At 41.4% G+C, this 22,480-nt stretch overlaps 1 protein-coding gene across 5 annotated transcripts in view; it reads left to right on the top strand.

The window, feature by feature from the left end:
- The window catches only part of RAD52 (RAD52 homolog, DNA repair protein), a 52,497-nt gene that overhangs the window by 3,843 nt on the left and 26,174 nt on the right, over positions 1-22,480 (top strand). For 2 of the 5 annotated variants that reach the window (XM_036299563.1, XM_036299565.1), the window contains exons 1-7: positions 11,940-11,979; positions 12,919-13,023; positions 14,368-14,469; positions 15,280-15,373; positions 15,542-15,609; positions 17,289-17,407; positions 18,860-18,935. In XM_036299563.1, coding sequence (XP_036155456.1) covers positions 11,944-11,979; positions 12,919-13,023; positions 14,368-14,469; positions 15,280-15,373; positions 15,542-15,609; positions 17,289-17,407; positions 18,860-18,935 — 600 coding nt within the window. In that variant the 5' untranslated portion in view covers positions 11,940-11,943. Of the gene's footprint in view, positions 1-11,939; positions 11,980-12,918; positions 13,024-14,367; positions 14,470-15,279; positions 15,374-15,541; positions 15,610-17,288; positions 17,408-18,859; positions 18,936-22,480 lie in introns of those variants that run through there. The other 3 variants (XM_036299564.1, XM_036299566.1, XM_036299567.1) reach the window with 3 other exon arrangements.

Consider the following 22,480-nt stretch of genomic DNA (forward strand, 5'->3'; position numbering starts at 1 on the left):
CAACAGTGTATGAGAATTCTAATTGTTTTACATCCTTGCCAACTTTGGGTGTTGTCAGTCTTTATTTTTAACCATTCTGTTGGGTATAGTGAGGTATGTCATTATATGTATTGGTACCTTTATTGAAATTCAGATGACTATAAATGGTAGTTGATTTCTGGATTCTTCTGTTCCATTGGTCAATCCTTATTGGTACCACACTGTTATAATTAATGTAGAGTTATCATAAATCTTGAAGTCATGTAGTGCAGGTCAGCAACTTTGTTGTTGTTTTTCAAGCTTGATTTGGATAATTTAGATCCTTTGCATTTTCCATATAAATATTAAAGTCATCAGTTTCTCCAAAAAAGACTGGTAGGCTTATGATTGGGATGGCATTGAATCTTTAGATCAATCTGAATAGAATTAACATCTAAACAGTATTGAGTCTTCAAACATATGAACACTAGAGTCCCGGTGCACGAAATTCGTGCGGGGTGGGGGGGTGTCATCTCAGCCCAGCCTGCACCCTCTCTGCAGTCTGGGACCCCTTGCTCCTTACCGCCCGCTCCCTGCTCTTTACCACTTCCACCACCACCTCCGCTGCGCTTGCCAGCCGTGAGCCTGGCTTCTGGCTGAGTGGTGCTCCCTCTGTAGGAGCGAACTGACGACCAGAGGGCAGCTCCTGTATTGAGTGTCTGCCCCCAGGTGGTCAGTGAGCATCATAGTGACCTGTCGTTCCGCTGTTCAGTCGATTTGCCTATTAGGGTTTTATTATATAGGATGGTACATCTCCCTTTCTATTTAAGTCTTTTAAAATTTCTTTTAGACATGGCTGGCATGGTTGGCTCAGTGGTTGAGCGTCAACCTATGAACCAAGAGGTCATGGTTCGATTCCCGGTCAGGGCACATGCCTGGGTTTCAGGCTTCATCCCCAGTAGGGGGTGTGTTGGAGGCAGTTGATCAATGATTCTCTCTCATCACTGATGTTTCTATCTCTCTCTCCCCCTCTCCCTTCCTCTCTGAAATCAATAAAAATATATTGAAATTTTTTCAATATATTTCAAAAATATATTGAAATGTTTGTTTTCATTGTAGCAGTCTTACACATCTTTAGTTAAAGTTACTCAAAAGTGTTTTTTTAAAAAACTTGTAAATGGAGCTATCATTTGTATTATTACTCTGTACGCAACGTGCCATTTTTCTCTGACTGCTTTCAAGATTTTCTCTTTATTTTTGGTTTTTAGCAGTTTGCCTATGATGTATTTAAGTGTGGTTTTCTTTGTATTTATCCTGCTTTGAGGTTTGCTGAGCTTCATAAATGCATACATTTATGCCTCTCACCCAACTTGGGAAATTTCAGGCCATTGTTTTCTAAAATATTTCCCCCATTTTCTTAAACTCTTTTGGGACCTCAGTTGTATGCATGCTAGCCATTTTGGTATTATCCCATAGAACCCTGAAGCTCTTTCATTATTTTCAGTCTTCAAGTTTACTGACTCTTTTTTATCTCTAATTTTGCATTTTGTGAACAGGATTGACAGCTGGGATGGTTTATGAGATTCCTGGTTCAAAGGTAGTTCCTATTGGTTTGTAAGTAATCTTGGCCTTTTTATTAGAAGGCTTTTGTGGGGGAGATGTCCTTTGACTTTAAATTTTTCTCTTGAATTACAGGATCCTGTATTTTCCCTCTTTCTCCCTTCACAGAAGTTTCAAAGGGCATCTCGCCTTCCTTTCAACCTCTTCTCCCCAGAAACATTGACTTTCCAAGACTGCCTCATTGAATTCTAGACTACACTGGTCTACCAGAACACTTAGTGTCTTTACACGTAAGTGTGGGTTTTCTTTCCCCAGGAATGATTTTAGTTCCACGTGGGCTCTTCATCATCCCCTTCTCTCTTCTCTGCATTTCCTTTCCCATCTGGGGCCCACCTTGCTCTCCCTAAAGACTTTGGATGAGACTTTGAGAAATATCTCCACCAGAAATTGTTTACTTTTTCTACTTCCAGGCTAGGTGAGCTTATAGTATTTTCAGTCTTCTAATTATGTTGGAAGATACGGGATATTTGTGGGTTTTTTGTTTGATTTTTAATCAGGAGATTCTTTTTTCTTTTCTTTAAGAGTATACATTTTTATTGATTTTTGTTTAGGGAGAGAGAAAGAGAAACATCAATGTGATTGGCTGCCTACCAGGTCCCCTACCAGGGATCAAGCATGTGCCCTGACCGGGAATTGAACCAGCATCTCTTGGTGCCTGGGGCAGTGCCCAACCAACTGAGCCATGCCGATAAGGGCACTTTTTTTTTTTTTTTTAAAATATATTTTTATTGATTTCAGAGAGAAGAAGGGAGAGAGATATAGAAACATCAGTGATGAGAGAGAATCATTGATCGGCTGCCTCCTGCACACCCTCTATTGGGGATGGAGCTTGTAACCCGGGCATGTGCTCTGACTGGGAATCCAACCGTGATCTCCTGTTTCATGGGTTGATGCTCAACCACAGAGCCACACCAGCTGGACTACTTGTGGTTTTATTTGTTCTTCTTGTAAGTCTGTGTAGTTTTTGGAGGATGTATTGGGATATTTGAATTTATGTAGCTGTCATAACCTTGACTATTAGGAAGTCTTTCCTAACATTCTATTTTTAAAAATTTGAAGCCTTCAAGAAAATTACACTATGAATACCTGCATACACTAGATTCATAAGTTTGTTACTTTACTTTAACCTTTCTCTTTCTCTTCCCTCTTTTGCACACACATAGTCACATTTATTAGTTGAATGATTGGAAAGTTGCAGAAAACATGCCAGTTTACTCTAATACTTTATCACGTATCTCCTACATAACCATGATACAGTTATCACATTCACTTGGTTTAACAGTGATAAAAGGCCAGCATCTAATATGCAATCCATCATCGACTTTCCCATTGTTTCAGTATTGTCCTTTATTGTTTTTTTTCCCTGATCTAAAATCCTATCAAGGATCACACAGTGCATTTTAGTTGTCATGTCTCTTTAGTTTTCTTTACTCTAGAAGACTTTAGTAGACTTTTTGTTTTACTTTGTTTTGTCTTTTTGACATTTTTGAAGAGTCCAGGCCTTGTAGATTTGAATTTGTCTGATTATTTACTTATGATCAAGTCATGAGTAGATTGGTAGACTACTACCAAAATGATGTTGTGACTTTTTCAGTGCATCTCAGAAAGCACATGGTGCTATTATTGGTGACATTATGTTTAATTACTTGATTCAGGTGGTTATTTGCCAGATTTCTTCATTGTTAATCTATATTTTGCCACCCACCTCCCCAGTCCCCACATTTTCCCTTCAAGTGCAAATAGTTTATTTGGGAGATGACCCCAGGGCATACTGGTAGAGGAGAGGAGAGGTGAGGTGGGAAAGAAAAGTTATTAAACAAAAGTACTTGTCAAGCCAGTTACCACTGGTGGCAACCAAACCTGATTTCACTGGGGACCTCTGGAGCCAGCACGGAACTATGCTCAGTGTCATTTCATGGAATGGGTGAGAAATCCAGGGTCTTTACACACTAACTCCTGTGAGTCATTATTTGAAGTTGCTCCCTGGGGCATCAATTCTCTGGTGCTTCCAGTTTACCATTAACAGATGCAAAATGGGCCCTGGATGCCAAAGGAAGCCTTCAGCTAAAGAGATGCACATGTTGGCATTTGGAAGTTAGATGAGGGTGCACTACTGTGGTAGGAGCTGAAGGGATAATCGGCAGAGCGTTCATAGTGTCTGCTATACCTATGTACTCCAGAACCTGGAGCTTGAGGCAAAAGCTCATATGCCATTATGTTTTCAGGAAGTGCAATTTCAGAAAGCAGAAGTGAGGGAAAGAGGGATTGGGGAGAGATGAAAGATTAAATTAGTTCAAGGGTACATCTCCAAGCTGGCCACCCCTTTGTAATAAGTGAAACTGGTTGCTTGATTTCCTAAAGCTATCTCCCAGGAGGATGGCTAATACTGCATCCCAGGACAATCCACTCGAAGGAAGGAGAAGATGTGCCTCTCAGCTTCTGTATCTCACTGGTAAAAGCTTTGCCTCACGGTATATTTACTTCCCCAAAATTTCAGATTGTGCATGTGTGGGCCTTAAGAGGGTCCCACAGTTCTCACACCTCAAAGTCAAGAGGGAAACCAAAGGTGGTAGGTGAGAAACATCCAGCATGAGCAAGAAGTGAGGGACCATTGGTTATCCCTGTGTGCACTTGGTTTGAATCCACGCATACATGGTTTGCCTAATTAGCTGGGATGAAAAAAAGTAATTGGGGACCTCAGACATGCAAAGCCGAGAAGACTTGAGATGCTGCTGCATAAAATATGCGATACATTTGGATTCTACTTTCGTTTAACAAATATACACATACATGCACATAAAACACACAAACATAGTCACTTATAAAAAAGACAATAGCTATCTCTTGCTGGTGAGGGTCTAGCTAAATTTTACTTCCACCCCATATTTTTTGACATATGATTAAAGCTTATTGCCCTAGTCCAGTGGTCGGCAAACCGCGGCTTGTGAGCCCCATGCGACTCTTTGGCCCCTTGAGTGTGGCTCTTCCACAAAATACCATGTGTGGGCTCGCACGTACAGTGCGATTGAAACTTCGTGGCCCATGCGCAGAAGTTGATTTTCGGCCTGGGCGAGTCTATTTTGAAGAAGTGGCGTTAGAAGAAGTGGGGGTATGTTCGCTGAGGTTGACCCCTCAGATTGAGGACGTTTTTAGCAAAGGCCAGCTTAGGAGTACCCTAATTAAGTTAATAACAGTGTACCTACCTATATAGTTTAAATTTAAAAAAATTGGCTCTCCATAGAAATTTCAGTCGTTGTACTGTTGATATTTGGCTCTGTTGACTAATGAATTTGCCGACCACTCCCCCAGTCTGTTTGGCTCAGTGGATAGAGTGTTGGCCCACCGACTGAAGGGTGCCAGGTTCAATTCTGGCCAAGGGTTCATACTTCGGTTGCAGGCTGGATTCCCGTCTCTGGTTGGGGTGGGTGTGGGAGGCAACTAATCAATGTGTCTCTCTCACATCAATGTTTCTTTCTCTCTGTCTCTCCCCTTCCCTTCCACTCTAAAATAAAGTCAATGGAAAGATATCCTTGGGTGAGGATTAACAACAAGGATATATTTTAATTATTTTAAATCCTCACCTGAGGATATGTTTTTATTGATTTTTTTAGAGAGAGAAGGGAGAGGGAGAGAGAGAGACATTGATGTGAGAGAGAAATATTGATTGGTTGCCTATTATACTCACCTGACCAGGGATTGAACTGCAACCTGGGTTATATGCCCTGACCAGAAATTGAACCCATAACCTTTTGGTGTACAGACAGTGCTCCAACCAACTGAGCCACCTGGCCAGGCCAAGATGTTTTAATTTTGTAGTAGAACTAGAGGCCTGGTGCATGAATTCGTGCATGGGTGGGGTCCCATGGGCCTGCCCCGGATCAGGGTGGGAGGGGCTGATCGGGGACAGGGCTGGCCAGGAGGAAGGGCCAGGGTTGGTCAAACTCCTGGTCAAGGGGACAATTTGCATATTAGCCTTTTATTATATAGGATAGTTGTAAACAGTTTAGATGGAAGGCAGAGCAGTAAGCATTGTTTCAAAGCAGAAACTAGAAGTAAAAAGTGACTCCATGTTTTATGGGGAGAGATAAGGGTTGTTCTTCAACAAAAGGTTGAATATTTTATGGTAGTGTTTAGAAAAGTAGAAACAAGCTCTTTTTTAAATGTGAGAAGTGTAACTCTTGCCTTATAAAATTAGTTTCTAAAAAATTAAAAAATATATTTGGTCTGTTATCCTACATTATGTATTTCACTCCTTCCCTCATCTACTCATTGAATTACTAACCAAACACTTTGTTCCTGACTCCCTACTATGCATAAGGTACTGTGCTAGTCACTGGGGGTGTCAAAATGATTCAGAAGGAATCCCCCACCTTCTAGGATCTCATTTTGGAGTGGGGGAAAATGGCTGTGGCAGACACAGTACTCATCAATTATTCAAATGCTTTCTTATATTTTCCAGCCTCCATTGCAATTAAGTTGGGGCCATGTGACAAGTTCTGTTCATTTCTGCCCTTAGGCAGTTATGACCCGGTGTGACTCCTTCAACTCTACTGCTGCCACTATGACCTTAGAGGTCACATGTGCTACATGACACAGCTATAAGATGGGCAAGGTCACCAGACTGCCCTTGCACTGCCCATATTCCCCCACTACCCACCCCCAGGTCCCCATTCACCATCAAGTGATTGGAACCTGCCGGCTGGGGAAAGGGATCAAGAGGTGGTCAGTGCACCTCATAGTGACTGGTCGAGCAGTTGTCCTGGTCATTCTGCCATTATGGTCACTGGGCTTTTATTATATAGGACTAGTAGCCCAGTGCGTGAAATTTGTGCACATTAAAAGGGAACTAATTAGCGGAGATATTTTAATATTGCTATTTGCCCTTTCTCTATAATAGAAGTGTGAGAGATGAAAGGAAATCAGTAAAATGTATATGAAAATAATATATAAATTTATTAATAAACAGTAACAAAAGGATATAACAACAACAGAGGCATGATATAAAAATGACAAAAACATGATATGAAAACAACAAAAACATGATATAAAAACAACAGTGATACAAACAATGACTGATAAAGTGATTAAACTTATTCTAATATCTCCCTGTATACCACATTAAGAGTGAAAACACTTTTCAGAGTGCTTGACTAATTTCCCTTGTGCTGAAGTATTTAGAAGTTTAACTGTAACGTCACATGGTCTTCAAACTCGAGAGAAAGCAATATATAACTGACCATATGCGAAAACAGGTTCAGGTAGGAATATAACTACTCTGTCTAGAGTTTGTCCTTGTGATTTACTAATAGTCACCACAAATGCTGGCATCATGGGAAACCGTCGTCAAATCAATTTAAATGGGAGGCCAGTGTCAGATGGGGACAAATCAATTCTTGGAATCAGAACAGCCTCTCCCTTTGCAGATCCTGTTAATACTTCAGCCTCGATAATGTTAGGTTGTAATCTTTTGATAATAAATCTGGTACCACTACAAAGACCCCATTTACTATTACGATTTCTCAATAGCATGATGATTGCACCCACTTTCAATTTTAATATATGACACGGCATTCCCAACGGAGTAATACTATTAAGGAATTTGATGGGAAAATTTTCCTTTTCAGCATCATCTGTGGAATCAATGGAATCATCACTCACATATGTGTGAAAATCTCCAAGTATATTCAAAATTTCTTTATTTAATTTTTGAACATGTTCATTTTTTGGACAAAGAATTGCATGTTTAGATATATTTTTAATATTATCTATAGATATAATATTTCAAAAGGTAGCTTCAATAATAGATCCATTAGAAATCATTTCACAGGGGATTTCAATAATATCCATTCCTAAATGAAAACTGCTATCAAGTTTGTCATCTCCAATTTTACTAACCATCCACTATAAGCAGAATCCTCTGACCTCATATTTGTTGTAAGAGACAACTTTCTGAAACATCCCCAAACATTGCAGTACTTTAAACTCGTTTGTACTATGGCCGATCACATAGCATGCGGTACAATACTGAGACATTGTCGAAAATCTCCTCCAAGAAAGAGAACTTTCCCACCAAATACAACATTCAGACTCATAATTTCTCTTAGTAATCTGTCTATGGCGTTTATAGCATGACTGGATGCCATGGTGCATTCATCAATAATGAGAAGTTGGGCCTTTTTAATAGCTTTAGCAACTTCACTGTTTATATTGAGTCTAGAAATTGAAGTTTCATTTAATGGAATCGGTAATTTATATTGGGAATGAAAGGTTCTTCCACTGAGAAGTAAATTTGCAGCAATTCCTATAGACACTGTGGGTAAAACAGTACCACCACAACCTCTAATATAATGTATTAAAACTTTATACAGATATGCAGGTGAATAGGATTCCTAGCTGGCAGGCCCCTGACAGCAAGCTGGCCACCTGTGGATTCTGTGAGGAATGGGGCTCTCTCCTCCCTCCTTTCAGGGTCTGGGGTGAAGGTGAATGGGGTTCCTGGCTGGCAGACCACTGACAGCAAGCTCTCCAACAGCGGATTCTGTGAGGAATGGGGCTGCCTCCTCCCTACTGTCAGGGTCTGGTTTGAAGGCCAATCACGTCCCCTGTTGGGCCAGACCCAGAGTTTTACCACGCTGTGGCCTCCGCCTCAGCAACCTAGGACTGACTGCTGCTGGGTGCTCCTGATGCTCTGAGGGTGGGTTCTTCCCTCAGGCCTCTCAGAAAATGGCTCGGGTAGGGCGCAGCCCTTGGCAAGGCAACCCAGGACTCAGTACTTCCACGCTCCACTCCGAGGGCGGGTTCCTGCCTGAAACCTTGCCCTGAGGCCGGGTTCCTGCTTGAAACTTTGCCCTCTGGGAAACAGCTGGGGGAGGGCACAGCTGTTTCCAAGAGGACCCCTGCAGGACTGACTTCCTTCTGGTTGGTCGAGCTTCAGGACGTGATGTTACTTACACCCAGGGTTTTTATATAAGTAGATTGTTTATGGCTGCTTTCATGCTAAAATGCCAGTTGAGTAGTTGTGACAGACACCAGATAGCCTGCAATACCTAAAATATTTACTGTTTGGCTCTTTACAGAAAAAGTTTGCTGACTATTGCTTTATACAATAGGTATTTACATTAAAAATTTTTGTTTTTATTAAAATAATACATGCACATGTGTGAATATCCAATAGTACTAAAGCTTTATTTTGTAAAAGGAGATTCCTGCTGTACTCTTCTCCTTCCCATTACCACTCCTTAGACATGTTACTTTCTTTTAACTATCTTCTGGCTTTTATAGTTACAGTCTAAATAATAGCCTTATTCCATTATTTCTTGATGTGTCAATTTTAGATCCTAATTATTAAGTAACCTAGGTTAGCCCACTACCCTACTTTTTAGTGCTATACTATCAATAAATTTATCATTCTTAGCTGAAATGTAATGTTTTTAGTTTTCTGCATTTTCCTCAGAAAATTAACAGGAATTTAGCAATAACTAACATTTATTTAGTACTTCATATGTGCCAGGTACTAGTCTAATGCAGTTTCATGCAATAAATAAAGATTAAATGAATATTTACCATTATTGTCTTTATATTCTACACGAGAAAACAGTATTTAAAGAGATTATGTGATTCCCCTCTTTCCCCGCCCCCCCCCCCCCCCCCTTGGTCAAGCACCTAGTGGGTGATAGAGCCAGAAACTGACATTTAGAACTTGAGCTCTTAACATTATATTATAACTAGTGTCCTGGTGCATGAATATGTGCACAAAGAAAGGAAATTAATTTGAAGAAATATTTTAATATCGTTATTCACCCTTTCTCTAAAATAGAAGTGTCAACCAAATTCATGATGGACAATGACAGATCGAAACACATGCATGCGATTGGCGCCAGTGACAGCTTTATATGTATCGCGTATGTGCGAGTCAACTTAGCCTTTTAAAGATACAGAATAAACTTGCTTAATTAGACCTGCTTTCTGATTTAGCTAAACTTTTTCCAGCTCCATGAAGCACCCCAACTCCTCTTTCAGGTAATTGTCAGCAACACAGCAGTAAATATCAACATGAAGCAGATTATTATTGTAGATCACACAGGGAGAACAAACGGTAAAATATTTAACTGTAGCAGTGTTTGACTATATCCTGTGCAGTGAGAAAACCTGAAGTCATTTTCAAGTTCCACCATTTCTTTCTTTCTTTTCAGTCGGGTCAAGTTTCTAAACATTCTAAATCTCCATTTTCCGGCTAATGAAAAGAAAATAGGATTCTACAGAGTCTCCTTTCTACCTACTCCAGAACTTCTGTGAGGATCAAATGAGATGAGGCACGTGAAAACACTTCACAAACATTTGGTTAAACTATAAAATGTTTGCACCTGGCTATAAAGCAAGTTGGGTTCCTGGGCTGAAGAAACTCCAAGGAGGCTAGTTGCTAGGAAGAGGAAGCTGGGCATTGCTACGTGATGTGATTGCCTGGCACCCACAGCAACTGTTTCTGGGCTGGGCTGTGGGCTGCATTTTGCACCATGGGGTCTTGGCAGCGTTGGCTGCGATTTGGTGGGGTGTCTCTCTGGGGTGGTGTGGGGCCTATGTCCCACTTTGGGGAAGCCAAGTGTTGTTGTCGGTGCCAGGTCTGTGGTGCCATATATATATATATATATATATATATATATATATATATATATATTTGATTTTATACAGAGAGGAAGGAAGAGGGATAGAGAGTTAGAAACATCGATGAGAGAGAAACATCGATCAGCTGCCTCCTGCACACCCCCTACTGGGGATGTGCCCGCAACCAAGGTACATGCCCTTGACCGGAATCGAACCTGGGACCCTTCAGTCAGCTGGCTGACGCTCTATCCACTGAGCCAAACCAGCTATGGCATTGTGCCATTCATTTTTAAACTAGAGGCCCGGTGCACAAAAATTTGTGCACTCGGGGGGGATGGGGGGTCCCTCAGCCTGGCCTGTGCCCTCTCGCAGTTTGGGACCCCTCGGGAGATAACGACCTGCTGGCTTAGGCCTGCTCCCGGGTGGCAGAGGGCAGGCCCAATCCCTAGGTACAGCCCCTAGTCGGGCTCAGAGCAGGGCCGATTGGGGAGTTGGGGTGCCGCTCCCTGTCATGCACAGAGCAGGGCAGATCGGGAGTTTGTGATGCCACCCTCAGTCACGCTCAGGGTAGGGCCGATTGGGGGGTTGGGGCACCGCCCCCTGTCACACTCAAGGCAGGGTCGATGGGGAGGTTGCGGCGCCACCCCGTCACGCACAGAGCTGGGCTGATCAGGGGGTTGGGGCGCCGCCACTCTCACACTCAGGGCAGGGCCGATGGGGAGGTTATGGCTCTACCCTGTCACACACAGAGCAGGGCTGATGAGGGGGTTGGGGTACTGCCCCCTGTCACACACAGAGCAGGGCCAATCAGGGAGTTGGGGCGCCGCACCCTTTCACACACAGCCGCAGGGCAATCATGGGGTTGGGGAGCTCCCCCTATCAGGCACAGAGCAGGGCCAATCAGGGGGTTGGGGCGCCTTCCCCTGTCACAAGCAGAGCAGGGCGGATAAGGAGGTTGTGGCCCCGCCCCCTGTCACACACAGAGCCGCAGGGCGATCAGGGGGTTTGGGCGCTGCCCCCTGTCACACTGATCCCGGTGCCCGGAGGCCTCTCGGCTCCGCTGATCCCGGTGCTGGGAGGCATATTACCCTTTTACTATATAGGATGGAGGCCTGGTGCATGGGTGGGGCCGGCTGGTTTGCCCTGGAGGGTGTCCTGGGTCAGGGTGGGGGTCCCCACTGGGGTGCCTGGCCAGTCTGGGTGAGGGGATGATGGCTGTTTACAGCTGATCACACACCCTTCAGGGTGGGGATCCCCACTGGGGTGCCTGGCCAGTCTGGGTGAGGGGCTGAGGGCTGTTTTCAGGCTGGTGGGTCACTGAAGCTCCCAACCGCTCCTTTTTTCTTTTTTTTTTATTCTGGGCCAGCTTTAGTTTTGAGGCTTGGCTCCAGCTCTTAGGCCTCCGCTGCTGAAAGCAGGTTTCTGGCCTTTGTTTACCTTCTGTATTTGAAACAATGTTGCAATCCTGCTGGCTGAAGCCCGGCAGACTAAAGCAGGTTTCTGGGTTTTTGTTTAGCTTCTATATTTGTAACATAGTTGCTTAGAGTTGCAGCTCATAGGCCGGCAGCAGCAGGCGGGGAACGTTGGAGTCCTCCGTCACTGAAGCAAGCAAGCCTCATGTTCGCTTTAAGCTGCCTGGCTGCCGGCCGCCATCTTGGCTGGCAGTTAATTTGCATATTGCCTTGATTAGCCAATGGGAAGGGTAGCGGTCGTACGCTAATTACCATGTTTCTCTTTTATTAGATAGGATGGCCAGTGTGTGTTATGGCAGCTCCTGCATTGAGCATCTGCCCTCTGGTGGTCAGTATATATCATAGCTACTGGTCAGATGGACGGACACTTAGCCTTTTATCATACTTGTTGACGTTCATAGATTTGTAGTTTTATTAGCAAATGTGAAGAATTATAATATATAAATTTTCTGAGGCATCAACTTTGATTCTGATGTGAGACAGATGTAGGAGTAGTCAGATAAGTGGGCTAGCCAGTTGCAGGTGCTTTTCTGAGAGTAATTCTGTTTTCTAATGGATTATAAATTTGCATAGCCTCAGTCTAATGCACTGGTTCTCACACTTGAACTTGCATCAAAATCATTAGGTAGGCTTGGTAAGCACTAATTCCTGGGCCTCATGTCTAGTTTCTGATTTAGTGGGTCTGGGGTGGACTTGAGATTTCACATTTCTTACAAGTTCCTGGTGAAGCTGATGCTGAAGGGACCAAACTGGGCTAATGCTCCAGGAGTCTGTGTGTTACCTTCTCTGTGTTACATGTTTCATGTCTGTTAGTCTTCTCCCACTAGATAGCTTGTTAGCTCTTGGCAAACAGTTCAGTTACTGTGTTATATATTTTGTTGACCCTACAGAGGCCAGGGTCATATTGCACATGTAGTAGGTAGTAATAAGTTCATATCTCTCCCTTAGAGTGTTTTTATAATTTCAACTTTTCACCTGTAAACATTCTAATACATTCTCATTATAAAAATCACCTTTAGTAGCACTATCATCCTAGCAAAAATTTTAGCAGAAAGCAGAAGCAGCCCCTAAAGGACTTTCAGGGGATATGAGACTGTAGCTAAGCACCAAGGAATTTAATCCTTGACTGGGGCAGTATTTGGAAGTATTAAGTAAAGTGACTTGTAAAATCTTACATATGGATGTTTTATCTGATTTTTTAGTAGTGGCTCTTGCCTTTTGACTTCAGCATTTTTTGAGATCCTTTTTTAATCTTCTGTTTATATAGAGGTCAACCAGAATCCACATGTCTGGGACTGAGGAAGCAATTCTTGGAGGAGGTGACAGCCATCCCTCTTCTGCTGGTGGCAACTCCGTATTATGCTTTGGACAGGTAACGGTTTGGGTTTTTCACACTTGCAAAGAATGAGGTTAAGTGAAAAAGGAATGAGGAAGCAATTTGTAAAGCACCATCATGTACACATGTGTAAGCTGTTTATTGCTATTTTTCCTTTAGATGCATTATTTGGGAGCCTTTGATGAATACAGGGCATTTTGAAACTTTAGCATCAAAGTACTAACAGTACTGGGGATTACATTTAGCTTTAAATTTTATTTAGTTTTTGGATAGATTACATATTCATGTGATACAACATTCAAAATGAAACAAAGATGATATGTGAACACTTTACTGTTTCCCTATCATTCTGCCCACCTTCACCCAGTATTTTTTATGGAGGCAGCCAGAATTTCTGGTGTCATGCTATGTAGAGATACCCTGTGCATATGAAAGAGACTCTTGCTTTGTCCACCCAAATTTTGTCTTTCTCTTTACCAGAGATCTGCTTGTGAGTATTTATTTCATCTAAATAGGGCAAGGAGGAAACAACCAAGGAGATAAAAATCCAGACAAGCCCTAACTGGTTTGGTTCAGTGGATAGAGCGTCGGCCTGCAGACTGAAAGGTCCCAGGTTCGATTCCGGTCAAGGGCATGTACCTTGGTTGCAGGCACATCCCCAGTGGGAGGTGTGCAGGAGGCAGCTGATCGATGTTTCTCTCTCATCAATGTTTCTAACTCTCTATCTCTCCCCTCCTCTCTGTAAAAAAAGTCAATTAAATATATTTTAAAAAGTCCAAACAAGTAGTATATTTATCTGTGTAGGGTGGGAAATTGTTCAATTGAAGAAGAGATATACAACTTTGGAGAAGAAAATGAATAAAGACTCCCTGTCATGCTTTCTCTGCTCTCTTCCTTTGCCTGCATAAATGTTATATGCAGACTCAGAAGTGGGAATTTTTAGTTTCCCAATTCTGGCTTAAGAAAGTTTTGTAGGGATGGTAGTAACATATAAGGCAGTGGTTCTCAAAATGTGGTTCAGTGACCCCCTAGGGATCTCTCAGACCTTTTCAAAGTCCATAAAATCAAAATTATTTTCATAATATTATAAAATACTACTTGCTTTTTTCAGTCTCATTCTCTCATGAATGAACAGTGGAGTTTTCCAGAGACTGCGTAATACGTAGTGGTATCATTGCTCTGATAGCTAGTGGAATGTGTGTCTTAAAAGTGTCTCAGTTTTAATTCCTAATATTAATAGATACAGCCCACATAAACAAAAGCTGTTAGGGTCCACAATATTTTTTAGGAGTGTGTAAGAGTGTGGAGACCAAAAAGTTGGAGACTTGCTGATATAAAGAATGCTGGAAATGTGACTTTAATTTTCCTTCTGGATTGTAGTACCAGTACACAGCAGAGGAGTACCAGGCCATCCAGAGTGCTCTGAGGCAGAGGCTGGGCCCAGAATACATAAGTAGCCGCATGGCTGGGGGAGGCCAGAAGGTAGGAGAGTTTATATCTGAATAGTGGGTACCCCTAGGGCTGACTTCTCAGATGATCTTGCCAACTCCCTCTTTGGGTCCTCATGGGTTCAGAACGTCTCTTGTTTACTGATATTGATGTTTCCTACTGTCTTCGGGAAGAGATGGCTTCTAGACTTCATTGTCATCAGAAGTGACCCAAGCGTTGTCTGAGACCTTTATACCTGGCTTTATAGGATTTTTAGGTAATCCTTTAAAAATGTGTCTCTTACCATTTGTTTCTCAAATGGTAAGGTTTTTTGTTTTTTTTTTTTAAATATATATTTTATTGATTTTTTACAGAGAGGAAGGGAGAGAGATAGAGAGTTAGAAATATCGATGAGAGAGAAACATCGATCAGCGGCCTCCTGCACACTCCCCATTGGGGATGTGCCCGCAACCAAGGTACACACCCCTGACCGGAATTGAACCTGGGACCCCCCAGGCCGCAGGCCAATGCCCTATCCACTGAGCCAAACCGGTCAGGGCATTTTTAAGTTTTGTGTATGTTTTGGATCTTCTGTAATATATGACAACCTGAGATATCTGCTTTTTTGGAAACTGAGTTTTGGAAACCCCTAGGCAAGTGGATATCTTTACCCTTGAGTCTAATCCCTTCTAACTGGCTCCTTCAGGAAGGACCTTTGAAAATAAGTTCACTGAGCATTTTCCTGGAATGTTTAAGGGCAGTTTTCCCAAAAACCTGGTAAGGAATAAATGAAGTAAATTTTGTTCTACATATAAGAATGGTAAGAAATTTTAACAAGCTATTCTTTCTTTAATTTTTTCCTAGGTGTGTTACATCGAAGGCCACAGGGTAATTAATTTGGCCAATGAGATGTTTGGTTACAATGGCTGGGCACACTCTATCACACAGCAGAATGTGGGTGAGCAATGGTGACCTCTTCATTTCCCTGACTTGGCATTGTCTCATTTGATAAAAGTTATTTGTGGGTGAAGATGTTGGGTGGGTGTATTTGGTTGCCAGCTGGAAGAATATGGGCGAAGCCCAGGGATCCATACCTCCTCCTGCTGGTTTTCTCTCCCACTCCTAGATTTTGTTGACTTTAACAACGGGAAGTTCTACGTGGGAGTCTGTGCGTTTGTGCGAGTCCAGTTGAAGGTGAGGGTGAGGAAATAGACTTGCTGCCTCCAAGGTTTGGGTCGGGTGGTGAGAGAGAATAAGCAAGTAGGGAAGTCTCTGGGGTATGGCACAACTAAGCTGCCAAATGGGGCCCAGAGCTGGGTCTTAGTCAGTGTTTCTTAAGATCGTGGTATTCAAACATTTTTTCCCCTGTGTCCCCTAAGAGAATTTTGAAAAACTCTATTCTCTGCACATTTTTAAGTTGACACTTAAAAGTTTCACCATAAATACAAGTAGTTGCAAGAATATATTGTAAACTTTTACATTCTAAAATAAATCTGTTATATCTTTTTATAATGTACCAAATGATTCTAATTATCATAGAGTGTTAAATACTACTATCCATTCAAAAGTACATGAGCAAGCTATTCTTTTACTTTTAAGCAAACTATTCTTTAATCATAAGAAATTTTACATTGTTTCTTCTTGAACTCATATTCCCATTCTATTTCTCTGCTGGCTTTGTTCCTAATATAATATATATTTCTCATAGAATTTTTTTTTTTATAAGAGAGAGAGAGGAAGGGAGAGGGCTAGAGATATAGGAACATTGATGAGAAAGAAACATCGATTGGCTGCCTCCTGCACATCCCTTACTGGAGATTGAGCCCACAACCCAGGAATTAAACCAGTGACCTCTTGGTTCATGGGTTAACACTCAACCACTGGGCCACACTGGCTGGGCTGAAACCTTTTTTTATTAATAACTTTACCATATTTCTCTGCCTCGTTTGTGTATGTGTGTGTGTATAAAATTAAAATTTTTTGGTAAATTTCCAGTGACTTGAAGGATCTAAATAAAATTTTTTTTCTGAATTGAGTTATTGTTATAGGTAGTATTAGCATACAATTGATCAATCAATTTTGTTTATGTGGAAGAAACAACATAACTCCATCCAAATTTTTATACTTAATAAAAATAAAATTTTATGGAAAATGCATTTCTTGGGTGGATAAAGCTGTTTTTTTTTTTTTCTTTTTAGTTAGTTTATATATCCATTACTTAATGTTACTTATTCCTAGTCAGAACATTCAGCCTTAATTCTATTCTGACTTTTTATTTTATAGGTAGTACTGAAAAGCCTTAGTCATATAAATAAACTGGAAATGGAAAGAGTTTTGTTATAGTATCACTCATTATGTTGAATGCTTTCTGAGTTATATTTCAAAAAATCATACATTGCTATCATCAGGAATTGTATTCAGTTCTCTGTATGCTAACAACTTGATCAGATCCATCTTCACTGGTGGTGAAGGCCAAGCTGTGGATACCACATGACTTGCGAAAGGATTTGCTGTCCAATCAGTAGAGTCTGTTAAATACAATATTTAAAATTGTCCTTTTGTTAGGTGTCCAGAGGTTTTTATACCTTTAGGTAGTGCATCTTAGTGAGATTTTGGGTGGGTTGGATATGTAAAAGAGGAAGTGGGAAAGGAGAATTGTCTTAACCACAGTCACATTTCCAAGCGGATCAGATTAGGAAATAGTACTGGAAATTGAGTCTCTTAAACTCTCTGTGCCCATGTGCCCTTTCGTAGGGCCCTGGGTTATATGTGCCCAGTGTGAATGCTGCTGCTTGAGGAAAAGAAGAGCTGTAGAACCAGAGACACAGCTGCAGACTTTCATGTTAGACTTTGAACTCCTTTTCTACCTCCAGGATGGTTCATATCATGAAGATGTGGGCTATGGTGTTAGTGAGGGCCTCAAGTCAAAAGCCTTGTCTTTGGAGAAGGCAAGGAAGGAGGCAGTGACAGATGGGCTGAAGCGAGCACTGAGGTAAGCAAAAAGGGTTGGAGTCTAACCGCTTCATTTCAGTGCCTTGTTCAAAGCAGTTTTGTTCTTTTTGAAAGGGTAGTATATTCACACTAGAGGGTCAGTACACAAAATTCATGCACAGGTAGGGTCCTTAGTGGCTTCTGGCTGCCAGCCGGGGCCTCCCTTTCCCCGGCTGCCAGCTGCTGGCTGGGGCCTCCCTTCGTTCCGCGCCACCCTCTGGTGGTCAGCACACGTCATAGCGGTTGGTCAAACTCTCGAGGGGACACTTTGCCTATTAGGCTTTTATATATATAGATTGTCCAAAAATCAAAATACATAGGTCTCACTCCCTGTCTGCCCTGCTTTTCTATTTTTCCTTGTATTTTCCCAGGGCTATTTTATGCTTAAGTCTCTGCTTCTGAGAATAAGTAGTAGATTACTATGTTCTCTGTTTTGTACTTGATTTTGCACTTGCTTCTCTTCCACTCAGTAAGGTATTTGGGGACCTTTCCACATGGGTACATAAATAGTTTCCTCATTCTCTTTAACACAGCTAAACACCTCTTCATTGTGTATACATCACTTAGTTAATTAATTAATTAATTAATTAAAATCTTCAAGGATATTTTTTTTCGTTGATTTCTAGAGAGAGTGCAAGGGAGGAAGGAGGGGAGGAGAGAGAGAGAGAGAGAGAGAGAGAGAGAGAGAGAAAGAGAGAAAGAGAAACACCGACTTGAGAGAGACTCATTGATTAATTGCCTCCCACATGTGCCCCAACTGAGGTATGTGCCCTTGACAGGGAATCGAACCCTCAACCCTTCTGTCCGTGGGCTGGTGCTCTAACCACTGAGCAATTGGCCAGGGCTCACTTAGTTAACTTAGTTATTAACCTTTTTGGGTCATAGATACCTTTGAAATTTAAAGTGAATTGGATCACCAGAAAAGTACATGTATAAACATTCACTGAAAATTTGCAATACCATAGCCTGTAAGGGAGTGTATACTAGTATATCCTGAGTAAAGAACTTTAATGGAGGATTGAGCCCCTAAGGGGGTGTGTCCCATTATTGGGGAATTGGAGCAGTCCTGGGGAATAAAAGATCTCTGCTCTGGAATTTGCGCTCCATGCCAGGAGGTAGCTAATGGGGTTTTGTGAATGGTGTCTGAGTCTTCTTATTCATTGCCTCTCATTGAGGACAGGGATTTGTGACTGTTATGCCTCCTGCTGTATTCTCACAACCTAACACTGTGCAGGAACATGGCAGATGCTCAATAACCACTTTTAAAAAAAGGCGAAAGATTTATGCGATCTGAAGAGAAACCAGAGTATCAATAACCACTTTTAAAGGCATATTAGGATCTATTTTTTTGGCTGCTGTTGAGAAGCAGCTTGCACAGAGTTGTAACTCTGTTCTTTGATACTTACATATAACAGTTCTCACCCCTGTTTCCCTTTTTATTTCTTACCCTTAGAAGCTTTGGGAATGCACTTGGAAATTGTATTCTGGACAAAGACTATCTGAGGTCACTGAATAAACTTCCACGCCAGGTATGTTAGAAATAAATGAATGGAATGCATTGCAGTAAAGATATAACTAATTCCCTTGTGTCATGGGTTGAGTATTACACAGCTCTAGAGGGCCTGGAATGTGTATTTTGGACTCTGACTATCAGAGCTTATAAGAATCAGTCCCCTTATTTCACAGCTGAAGAAATTGAAGTCTAGAGAATGTTATTTCTGTCTTTTACATAGAGAATTGTGGTTGTCAGTGGTCTGTGAAATCTTAAAAGAGCACATAACCCTCAGCTGCACCACTGTCATTTCTCAGAAGCACTCAGAGCCTCCCCTGTGCAACCTTCTTGCTTTTCATTAGTCTTGGTGTCAGGGTCAGATCTCCCTTGTTTCTGTCAATGCCTATCCCCTGATCTGAGCATTGGCCTTTGAAGAATTGGGTCTGGAGTGTCCCTGTGGCTGTTCCTGTGTGGCATTCTCTGAGGTCCCTGCAGTGCTGCCACCTGGGGCAGCATTCTCTTAGGGGTACTTTTTCTTGTGGAACCCCTAATAGAGGTGTGTGTCAATTGGCATCTGTCAAAACTCCATTTATTTTCTTTTTAAAATTTTTTTTTTTATATGTTATTATATATGTACTCAGCTTGCTAATATTTTGCTATGGATTTTTGAATCCATGTTTACAACAGATAATTGTCATAGTTTTTCTTTTCTTTTTTTCTTTATAGTAAAAAACATATAATAAAATTTACAATTTTAACCATTTTTAAGTGTACAGTTCAGTAGTGAAACAGATCTCTAGAAATTTTTTATCTTTATTACTGACACTCACTACCCATAAACCCTTTTCCCTTTCTTCCAGTACCTGATAGCCACCATTCTACTCTCTGTTTCTATGAATTTGACTACTTTAGATGTCTCCTGAAGTGGTAACATACAGTTTTTGTTCATTTGTGACTGGTTTATTTCATTTAGCATGATGACCTCAAGGTTCCATCTATGTTGTAGCTTGTGTCAGAATTTCCTTCCTTTTTTTAATTTATTTTTTATTGCTTAAAGTATTACAAAGAGTATTACATATGTCTCCTTTTTCCCCCCCTTGACAATCCATCAGCCTCCCCTACCCCCCAGTGTCTTATGTCCATTGGTTATGCTTATATGCATGCATACAAGTCCTTCGGTTGATCTCTTACCTCCCCCCCCCTCCAGCCCCACAACCCTCCCCAGCCTTCCAGCTGTAGTTTGACAGTCTGTCCGAGGCTGCTCTGCCTCTGTATCTATTTTTGTTCATCAGTTTATAATGGTCTTTATTATCCATAAATGAGTGAGATCATGTGGTATTTTTCCTTCATTGACTGGCTTATTTCACTTAGCATAATGCTCTCCAGTTCCATCCATGCTGTTGCAAATGGTAAGAATTCCTTCCTTTTTACAGCAGCATAGTATTCCATTTTGTAGATTTCCACAGTTTTCTAATCCATTCATCTACAGATGGGCACTTAGGCTGTTTCCAGATCTTAGCTATGGTGAATTGTGCTGCTATGAACATGGGGATGCATATATCCTTTCTGATTGGTGTTTCTGGTTTCTTGGGATATATTCCTAGAAGTGGGATCACTGGGTCAAATGGGAGTTCCATTTTTAACTTTTTGAGGAAACTCCATACTGTCTTCCATAGTGGCTGCACCAGTCTGCATTCCCACCAGCAGTGCACAAGTGTTCCTATTCCTCCGCATCCTCTCCAGCACTTGTCGTTTGTTGATTTGTTGATGGTAGCCATTCTGACAGGTATGAGATGGTACCTCGTTGTTTTGATTTGCATCTCTGGGATGATTAGTGACTTTGAGCATGTTTTCATATGTCTCTTGGCTTTCTGAATGTCCTCTTTTGAAAAGTGTCTATTTAGGTCCTTTGCCCATTTTTTGATTGGATTGTTTATCTTCCTTTTGTTAAGTTGTATGAGTTCCCTATAAATGTTGGAGATTAAACCCTTATCGGTGATAACATTGGCGAATATGTTCTCTCATACAGTGGGCTTTCTTGTTGTTTTTTTGATGGTTTCTTTTGCTGTGCAGAAACTTTTTATTTTGATGTAGTCCCATTTGTTTATTTTTGCTTTAGTTTCCAATGCCCTAGGAGCTGTATCGGTGAAGAAAGAATTTCCTTCCTTTTAAAGGCTGAATAATATTCCATTGTATGTTAGTATCATATTTTTGGGTTGCTGCTATTGCTTGGCTGTAGTCTATAATGTTGTTATGAATATGGTTGTGCAATTACTACTTCGAGACTCTGCTTTCAATTAATTTGGATACATATCCAGAAGTGGGGTTGCTGGTCCATTTGGTAGTTATATTTTTGATGAACTTCTCTATTCTGTTTTCTATGAAGGCTGCACCATTTTGCAGTTCAACCAACAGTGCACAAGGGTCCCAATTTCTCCACATCCTTGTCAACATGTGCTATTTCTTTTCTTTTTAAAATAAATTTTATTGATTTTTTACAGAGAGGAAGGGAGAGGGATAGAGAGTTAGAAACATCAATGAGAGAGAAACTTCTATCAGCTGCTTCCTGCACACCCCCTACTGGGGATGTGCCCGCAACCAAGGTACATGCCCTTGACTGGAATCGAACCTGGGACCCTTCAGTCCGCAGGCCAATGCTCTATCCACTGAGCCAAACTGGTCAGGGCTGCTATTTTTTTTCTCATTGTTTTTATAGTAGCCTTCCTAATGGGTGTGAGGTGATATCTTTTTAAAAAATTTAATCTAATTAAAAATACATTATTTTTTGGTTAATACTTACCCAAGGATATTTTTTCCATTGATTTGCAGAGAGAGTGGAAAGGAGGAGAGAGAGAGAGAGAGAGAGAGAGACTAATTGGCTGTCTCCCAGGGCTGGGGATCGAACCTACAGTCTAGGTATGTACCCTTGACCATGATTGAACCCATGACCCGTTGATGCGCAGACCAACTCTCCAACCATTGAACCATGCTGGTTAGGTGATATCTTATTATGGTTTTGATTGCATTTCTCTGATGATTACTGATGTTGAACATCTTTTCATATGCTTATTGGCTATTTGTATATCATCTTTGGAGAAATGTCTATTCAAGTCCCTTGCCCATTTTTAAACTTGGCTATTTGATTTTTTGTTGTTGAGCTGTAGGAGTTCTTTACATATTCTGAATATTAACCTCTTTTTAAAATTTTTAAATTTTTTTTTATATTTTTATTAATTTTAGAGAGGAAGGGAGAGGGAGAGAGAGAAACATCAATGATGAGAGAGAATCATCGATTGGCTGCCTCCTGCACGCCCCCTGCTGGGGATTGAGCCCACAACTCGGGCATGTGCCCTTGACTGGAATTGAACCTGGGACCCTTCAGTCCGTAGACCGATACTCTATCCACTGAGCAAAACCAGCTAGGGCTGAATATTAACCTCTTATCAAAGATGTGATTGCAAGATTTTTTCTATTCCATAGGTTACCTTTTAAGTTTTCAAGTTTGATGTAGTCCCTTTTGTATATATCTGCTTTTTTAGCCCATGTTTTTGGAGTCATATTCAAAATATCATTGCCAAATCC

The sequence above is a fragment of the Myotis myotis genome, unplaced genomic scaffold (genome assembly GCF_014108235.1).
Source record: "Myotis myotis isolate mMyoMyo1 unplaced genomic scaffold, mMyoMyo1.p scaffold_m19_p_3, whole genome shotgun sequence".
NCBI lineage: Eukaryota > Metazoa > Chordata > Mammalia > Chiroptera > Vespertilionidae > Myotis > Myotis myotis.